The sequence below is a fragment of the Protomyctophum parallelum genome (assembly GCF_964188405.1).
Source record: "Protomyctophum parallelum genome assembly, chromosome: 3".
In the NCBI taxonomy this organism is placed as follows: Eukaryota; Metazoa; Chordata; class Actinopteri; order Myctophiformes; family Myctophidae; genus Protomyctophum; species Protomyctophum parallelum.
This window is the reverse complement of record NC_139698.1, coordinates 562092-571453: the sequence shown is the minus strand read 5'-3', so window position 1 is coordinate 571453 and position 9362 is coordinate 562092. Positions and strand designations below refer to the sequence as shown.

The 9362-nt window shown below is 42.4% G+C and overlaps 1 protein-coding gene and 1 long non-coding RNA gene across 2 annotated transcripts in view; both read right to left on the bottom strand.

The window, feature by feature from the left end:
• Nucleotides 1-500: 500 nt before the first annotated feature.
• Nucleotides 501-1827, bottom strand: LOC310855387. The gene is made up of 2 exons (XR_014568993.1): nt 1375-1827; nt 501-1200 (listed from the first exon to the last, which is right to left on the bottom strand). It is a non-coding gene; the product is annotated as an uncharacterized lncRNA (long non-coding RNA).
• A 3567-nt stretch (nt 1828-5394) lies between these two features.
• LOC310856131 (uncharacterized protein) overlaps nt 5395-9362 on the bottom strand; it is a 113542-nt gene continuing 109574 nt past the window's right edge. Inside the window, exons 30-32 of the mRNA XM_083761370.1 lie at nt 7273-7350; nt 6948-7028; nt 5395-6015 (exon numbers count right to left, since the gene is read on the bottom strand). Coding sequence (XP_083617496.1) covers nt 5992-6015; nt 6948-7028; nt 7273-7350 — 183 coding nt within the window. The 3' untranslated portion in view covers nt 5395-5991. The remainder of the gene's footprint in view (nt 6016-6947; nt 7029-7272; nt 7351-9362) is intronic.

Genomic DNA, 9362 nt, shown 5'->3' with positions numbered 1-9362 from the left:
GTGTGTCTAGTGGAAACCTCGTATGAATCTGATCTCGGGTCAGAATGGGTTCATCAGACCAGTGTGTGTCCAGTGGAAACCTCGTATGAATCTGATCTCAGGTCAGAATGGGATAAAGTCACGTGAGGCAGTACTTACACAGTATTCTATTATATTTATATTATGGACAATGTTTTTTTGTTTTCCAGAAAAGTTCATGTCGGCACGACAGCCTAGATAGACAATATGACACCTTTAATCAGCACTATATTATTCTGATCCCTTTTAACCCATTCTGACCTGAGATCAGATTCATACGAGGTTTCCACTGGACACACACACTGGTCTGATGAACCCATTCTGACCTGAGATCAGATTCATACGAGGTTTCCACTGGACACACACTGGTCTGATTAACCCATTCTGACCTGAGATCAGATTCATACGAGGTTTCCACTGGACACACACTGGTCTGATTAATGAGTGAATTGGACACACGCGCGCACACACAGAGATCGTGCTCAGTGGTTTGTTTCCAATGTTTTATTTTTCATAAAAAGACAGGGATCAGACACAAAGCATCAATATTTTCCAAAAGTTCTAAAAACTAGAGTTTTTCTTTGTGTAAAAGTCTACGTTGTTGTTACAAATGGGGGCTGGTCCCTGCGGCCTATACCGTAGCAAAAGCTTCACATGGGGGGGGTCAATAACTAAATAAAAAATTAATAAAAACATCTACCGAACATGAAACATGCGTCTAAAATGCTCCTCATGAGGGACGCACCGATATATCGGACAGTATCTGCCGGTATCGGTGAATATCGGAAAATTCTGCGACGGAGCCTAAATGTTGGTGAAGCTGCAGACACACTTCTTCTTTTCATAATAATTAAATGTATTGTGTAATTTTGGAGACCCTCAGGGCTTCACACAAGTAACTTTTCACTTCTTAACTCTGCATTAAATATCTTCGGTGAAAATAGCAGATCAACAAGCGCTCTGCGGCCAGGCGCGTCAGCTTGTTGTTGATCTTGTCGATCAGCTATTTTCCGCAATGGTTTTCCCCAGAATACGGATCCTGGCGTTTAAGTGGTTAAATCATTTTGACAGAGTCCGTGCGTCCCTCATCATCATTTTAAAGGAGAAATCCACACCAAAACACATGAATAATCCTAACATACATATTTCATGGATGCCCCCCCCATTTTCACCACCCCTTTTCTCCACAGCACCATGAAACAGAGCGGATTGCACCTTTAATGATGTGTACATGTCTGGTGGGAGGAGCCTGAACCCACCAGCCAATCACATCATCAGTTCCTATACTTTACAGACAGAAATGTTATGGGCATTTTAAAGGTGTACTACAAAAACTTTCCATCTTTGTTTGTAAACAAGGACTCAGGGCTGGAGCTATTTGTACACGCCCCCCTCGTGTTGTTATTGGCTGGAAGCTATCAAAAGGTTAACGCCCCCAAATACGTCCCTGTGTCTACCAAAACAAACATTGAAAACACTAAAATATTAAACTGCGAAAGGGCAATGCCATTCTACCGGTAAACACCACCACACCAGTAGAGGGCAGCAGTATGTAAACACCACCACACTACTGCAGCGGCTGATTGCTATAGAGGGAATGTTTACGTAAACACAGAGAAAACGTTACATAGTCTGCCTTTAAAGACATTAATGCTAAAGAAAACGTGGTGTGCCTACAAGACAAAGAGGCAAAGAAAAGCTGCCTTCGACTCTGTTGCTTCCCGTTAAACTAGACGTCTGGCGACAGAGACGGCAACAGACGGGCTATATCCGCCGTGCCACTAAATATATCGGATGTGTTTGGTCCGGCAGACTTAAGGCCTATTCATAGTCTGGATTGTCGGTGGTGAGGTGCCCACCGCTCCGGTGGTGAGGTGACCACCGCTCCGGTGGTGAGCTGACCACCGCTCCGGTGGTGAGCTGACCACCGCTCCGGTGGTGAGCTGACCACCGCTCCGGTGGTGAGCTGACCACCGCTCCGGTGGTGAGCTGACCACCGCTCCGGTGGTGAGCTGACCACCGCTCCGGTGGTGAGGTGACCACCGCTCCGGTGGTAAGGTGACCACCGCTCCGGTGGTGAGGTGACCACCGCTCCGGTGGTGAGCCGACCACCGGAGCTGAAATAACGTTGAGCGGTGGTGAGTAAAAACAGAGAGAAGGGCTGGAGCGGTGGCGGTGGTTTGCTCTTCACCACGGCTCAGTGACGTCATGTGTTAGTTCGGCGGTCACCCCACCACCGAAAGTCCACACTATGTATGAGCCTTTACAGTCCTACAGTCAAGAGTCTGACAAACTACCCAATACCCAACCCTAAGCTGACAGGAAGCCACGGGTTAATTGTAACCTGCCACGGGTTAGTTGTAACCTGCCACGGGTTGGTTGTAACCTGCCACGGGTTGGTTGTAACCTGCCACGGGTTGGTTGTAACCTGCCACAGGTTAGTTTTAACCTGCCACGGGTTAGTTTTAACCTGCCACAGATTAGTTGTAACCTGCCGCACGCTCGTGATCCAGTGTTGTCGGACTGTTAGTATGTCTAACCAAGGTATGCACCCCAAATAAATCTAAAGAGATCTAAATAGATCTGTTATCTCTGCCCTTCAACCAAATAGATCTAAATAGATCTATTCTAAATAGATCTATTTTCCTTTTTTCCACTCGTGGTTAAATGGTGACTTTGTGACACCCAGACAAAAAGAGCACAATTCAAACAAACTCTGGGATGGATCACGATCGACACACGTCAACATAACGAGGTCTGCGGTTGTAAGTTCGTAACAAAAAACATCGCAATTAAAACTAAAGAAAAGAAAAAAAACTTCATAAGAAAAACATGCAAATCAGGCTAAAACGCAGCGCAGCGGGAAGCACGCGGTTGGCCGTTTAGTTTTTGCGATAAAGTGTGTAAGGGGACGGGGTGTCGTGTAGGACAGCGATTCTCAACCTGTGACCACGGCCGGGGCGCCCCCTGGTGGGCCGTGACGACGTTGCAAGCGGGTCCCCAAATAATTGGCAAAACGATGCAATTTAGATGATAATAACATGAACAAAAAGTAGGATCCGATCAAAAGATCGGATATGTTCATCTGGACAAACTATATCCGATCTAAAGCTTAGATCGGATATGTTCGCCATATGATAAAGACAAAAGAAAAATCAAAGCTTCGGTGTAAAAGCAAAAACAAAACGATATTTTTAAAACCTGCTCAGGATAAAATTATTTACGAAGAACTTCAAAACCCTCCTTTGATACAAACACTATAAAAAAAATAACTTTCTATAAAACAAAGAAAACATCTCATAATAGATACGATTTCTTTTCAGTTCCAAACTTTACAACAAGCGGTTTAATAGGCTGCTGGTTCACCTGGTTTCTGATAGGCTGTTTACTAAAAGTCGAGGAAGGGCGGAAAAAAACGAGCCTGGTCGTTGGTCGATTCTTTTCTGTGTTTTTACCTGAGTGTTGGATGTGAGGTACGTCACTTATAACCTGATTCCGCCAGCTGGGGGCAGTAGTGAGTCACTCCTCCTGCTCCGATATGGTCCCTCTCGGGCAGAGAAGATGAACTCCGATCAAAATGCTGATCGGAGCGATATGCGGCCGCTAGAGGCGGGATCAGCGATATGCGGCTGTATGCGGCCGCTAGAGGCTGGATGAACGCGAGTATTGAAGCGCTGCCACAGTGCACATGTAAACGCAACCTAACAGGACTACAACTCTAATGTAAACACAACCTAACAGGACTACAACTCGAAATTATTAGGGAGATTTCAGATGTTTGTCCCGCTGCTTCCGGTTCATCGTTTCTGCTTGAGAGAGAGAGACCAGATCAAGGTAGGAGGAACTTGTGAACTTTTGTAGCGCCACCATCTGGCGGAGTCAGGTTATGTCACTTACAACCAACGTAATAAAACGACAAACAAAAAAAACAAAAACGGTAACACACGTAAACAAACGATACGCAGATGTTTCCATAGCAACCTTGAGATGAACGCTGAAAATTAAATAATGCCTAAATAGTCTTCTATGAAAGAAGAGCATTCTTACCATTATAGAATAAATAAACGTCTGAAAGAAGAGTGCATTAATATCATTAGATACGGTTAGCAGAATGCTACAGGGTTAGGGTCAGAATGCTACTGTATCACAGGGTTAGGTTTAGGGTTAGGGTCATAAACTGCCACAGAAAGACAATGTTTTTTTAAGCATTTAAAATCAAATTAAATTTACTAAACTGAAAACGATGTAAGCATTTGTTTCTCTCCACCCAATGTCGTTGGAAACACTTTTCTAAACATCGGGTGAGACGTTACTTTTCTAAACATCGGGTGAGACGTTACTTTTCTGGGTTCCAATTATATGCCTTAATAAATTATAATTAATAACAATGAATACATTACAATCTCCCTCTATAACTAAAATGTGAACAGGTTGTGCACCACAAAACAAAAACCTTCAATGTTTTATTTAGGCTATTTTAGAAATAGTTTTTCACAAATTGATACTTCCTAAGAGCATCAAATCTATAACTATTAAATATGTTTTTTATCAGGAATTCATTTTACTTATAGAGGTCAGTTATAATGTATTTAAGACCTGAGGCCCGTTATAAAAATGCAGTTCGCGAACATTGTGTGTGTAAAAAAAAAGCTTTTCTGAAAAACCCGTGTTTTATGTATCGGGTTACATAACACAGGGTTTTATGTATCGGGTTACATAACACAGGGTTTATGTATCAGGTTACATAACACAGGGTTTTATGTATCGGGTTACATAACACAGGGTTTTATGTATCGGGTTACATAACACAGGGTTTTATGTATCGGGTTACATAACACAGGGTTTTATGTATCGGGTTACATAACACAGGGTTTAATGTATCGGGTTACATAACACAGGGTTTAATGTATCGGGTTACATAACACAGGGTTTAATGTATCGGGTTACATAACACAGGGTTTTATGTATCGGGTTACATAACACAGGGTTTTATGTATCGGGTTACATAACACAGGGTTTTATGTATCGGGTTACATAACACAGGGTTTAATGTATCGGGTTACATAACACAGGGTTTAATGTATCGGGTTACATAACACAGGGTTTTATGTATCGGGTTACATAACACAGGGTTTAATGTATCGGGTTACATAACACAGGGTTTAATGTATCGGGTTACATAACACAGGGTTTTATGTATCGGGTTACATAACACAGGGTTTAATGTATCGGGTTACATAACACAGGGTTTTATGTATCGGGTTACATAACACAGGGTTTTATGTATCGGGTTACATAACACAGGGTTTTATGTATCGGGTTACATAACACAGGGTTTAATGTATCGGGTTACATAACACAGGGTTTTATGTATCGGGTTACATAACACAGGGTTTTATGTATCGGGTTACATAACACAGGGTTTTATGTATCGGGTACATAACACAGTTTTATGTATCGGGTTACGTAACACAGGGTTTTATAGGGTAACCCTATGTACCATAACACTTAACATCTAGAACCACACAGATGCTTTCCTGGACCTAATGGGTTAAAGTTAGTCTACGTCACTTCTATTGGTCCATAAAAAAACAAAGACGCGGACCGCGATGGAACGCTTCAAAGGGAGAACGGCTTCACTTCCTGGAGGAAAAACCTCCCAAAATCGCAGATCGGTTCGTCAGCGACGCCGTTCTACCGCTCATCGTGTGACCTTCGATCTGACTAATCATCTGTTATTATCGTCCTAATGTCAGTCATCCACCCACCAGGGGGCAGCACAGTGAGGTTTTACAGGCTCTAAGTGGCTCATTAATAAACAATAAATACTATGAAACATCCAGTGTGGTGATGATGTCATCACTGCGGCTCCGCGCGGATTAGCGGTTAGCGGTGTGACTCGCCCGGTGGAGAGCGGTGAGAGAGAGGACGCTGATGACGATGATGACGATGATGATGAAGATGGAAGTTCAGTTAGGCCGACGCCCCATCGGTTCCCTGTAAACAAAAACACTATAATTATTGTTATTGTTATGAACTTCAATTCAAATCATATATTCTACAGACCTGACAAGGATATAAAAGTGCATTCATTACTTACTAAAAATGTTTTAACATATTATGTTTATGTTTTCATATTAACCCATTCTGACCTGAGATCAGATTCATACGAGGTTTCCACTGGACACACACTGGTCTGATTAACCCATTCTGACCCGAGATCAGATTCATACGAGGTCTCCACTGGACACACACTGGTCTGATTAACAACCCGAACGCCCAGGGTTATTTAATCCGTTAAATCAGAGCGCGATCTATAGCAGCGGAGCACATTTACCGACAGACCGGATGTTATCCCGGATGTGGCTGAAGTAGCTAGATGTGTAAGAACTAGGGCTGACCTCGATTAGTCGAATAGTCGACTAATCGATCGGAACGGGTCTCAGTCGACTGACCACCTCTTAGTCGATGTTCATCACCTCTTACCCCAAAATGTTGTATATAAAAATACAATATTTACAAACATATACAAAAATATTGTATTATTCCACTAGGTCTGTGGGGGACATAAACACATTTGAACATTCTGACTGTTCAGTCGACTATTAGTCGACTAACAGCAAATGTATTCATATATCAGTCGACTATACAAATCCAGCCCTAGTAAGAACGGGACATATGATTAATTCTGACACGACTAGCGACGGGACCGCGGCGGGCCGTCTGACACAGGATCTTTGCTTAGAATTGGACGGAATGATTTAGATCAAGAGTTATTCACGTTTTAAGATTTTCGGTCTCATCGGCTAAAATGGGGGGGGACATGATTGTGATTATGATTATATGTTATATTAAATATTGTATGATTATATGTTCATATTAAATATTGTGTGATTTTATGTTCATATTAAATATTGTATTTTTTGTACCTGATCCTGATCAGATTCTGAGTCAGCAGTTATTACAATCCTCTTCTCCACGCGTGACTCTGACGAGCCTGTCTTCACCACCTGACAGACAGACAGACAGGCAGGCAGACAGACAGGTTAGACAGACAGACAGACAGACAGACAGACAGACAGACAGACAGACAGACAGACAGACAGACAGACAGACAGACAGACAGACACAGGCAGACAGGTTAGAGAGACCGACAGACAGGCAGACAGGTTAGAGAGACAGACAGACAGACAGACAGACAGACAGACAGACAGACAGACAGACAGACAGACAGACAGACAGACAGACAGACACCTTTGAGATGTGAGTGGTTGTCGTGGTAACAGAGGTGGCTCCGCCTCCATCCGTCTCTGTGGTGATGTCTACGGTCACCTGTAGGGGGCGCCAAAACACTTATTACCTTTATTCACCATGATATGCACGCACACACGCACGCACGCACGCAGGGGCTAGGGGGGAGGGAACAACATGACCAATTATACCTTCAATAAATAGCTTTAAATGAACTTAATATTAACTTAACATTAATACATACAAACACCAAGGCCCATCGAGGGACAAACAGAAGCAACATTTTGTATAATAACTTTATTTAAATTGATTGTCATGCAAACACACATAAGCCCTGTTGTACATCTCACACTGATGACATCACACTGATGACATCACACTGATGACATCACACTGATGACATCACACTGATGACATCACACTGATGACATCAGACTGATGACTTCAATGTGATCCATTGACCTTTCTGATGACATCACACTGATGACATCACACTGATGACATCACACTGATGACATCAGACTGATGACATCACGCTGATGACATCACACTGATGACATCACACTGATGACATCAATGTGATCCATTGACCTTTCTGATGACATCACACTGATGACATCACACTGATGACATCACGCTGATGACATCACACTGATGACATCACACTGATGATATCACACTGATGACATCAGACTGATGACATCAATGTGATCCATTGACCTTTCTGATGACATCACACTGATGACATCACACTGATGACATCACACTGATGACATCACGCTGATGACATCAATGTGATCCAATGACCTTTCTGATGACATCACACTGATGACATCACACTGATGACATCAGACTGATGACATCACGCTGATGACATCAATGTGATCCATTGACCTTTCTGATGACATCACACTGATGACATCACACTGATGACATCACACTGATGACATCACGCTGATGACATCAATGTGATCCATTGACCTTTCTGATGACATCACACTGATGACATCACACTGATGACATCACACTGATGACATCAGACTGATGACTTCAATGTGATCCATTGACCTTTCTGATGACATCACACTGATGACATCACACTGATGACATCACACTGATGACATCACGCTGATGACATCAATGTGATCCAATGACCTTTCTGATGACATCACACTGATGACATCACACTGATGACATCAGACTGATGACATCACGCTGATGACATCAATGTGATCCATTGACCTTTCTGATGACATCACACTGATGACATCACACTGATGACATCACACTGATGACATCAGACTGATGACTTCAATGTGATCCAATGACCTTTCTGATGACATCACACCGATGACATCACACTGATGACATCATACTGATGATTTTCCCATACACTGTTCTCTGGAATCTGCCGAACACACCTGATAATAACCACCGTCGCAATGGCTGATTGTGACGCGTTGTGAGCTTGTAGATCTGCTATTTTCACCATGCAACCAAGTGTAAAATGATAGTGGATCTCTTGTCCACTGGTCCCTTCCTAACATTACACCATTACTTTTCGTCAGTGAAAAACGGAAGCTCTGATCTTGAGTAAAATATAAATGCTTCCGTCATGATAATAAAGCCTCCCAGTAACTATAAAACTACTAAACTAACATTACTACTACTAAAAAGTCAATAACAGTCAATACATAATATATTAATGGATATAGTGGGAAGAAAAGCCTCTTAGTAGCTAAACGCAGAGATAAATAAATGTGTTAACCCATTCTGACCTGAGATCAGATTCAGACGAGGTTTCCACTGGACACACACTGGTCTGATGTACGCATTCTGACCTGAGATCAGATTCATACGAGGTTTCCACTGGACACACACTGGTCTGATTAAAGGTATATTAAGTGATTTCACTTAATTCAAATATCACTTATTTATTTTGTTTTGTTGAGATAATCCTCTACTATAGTGTGCTGACCATAAAAGGAGTTCCTCCCTGTCCCCAGTTAACCCCTGGGGGTCAAAAAACCTTAGCTCCTAGCCAAAAACGAAACCTAAGGTTTTTTGAGTGAAATCACTGAATATACCTTTAA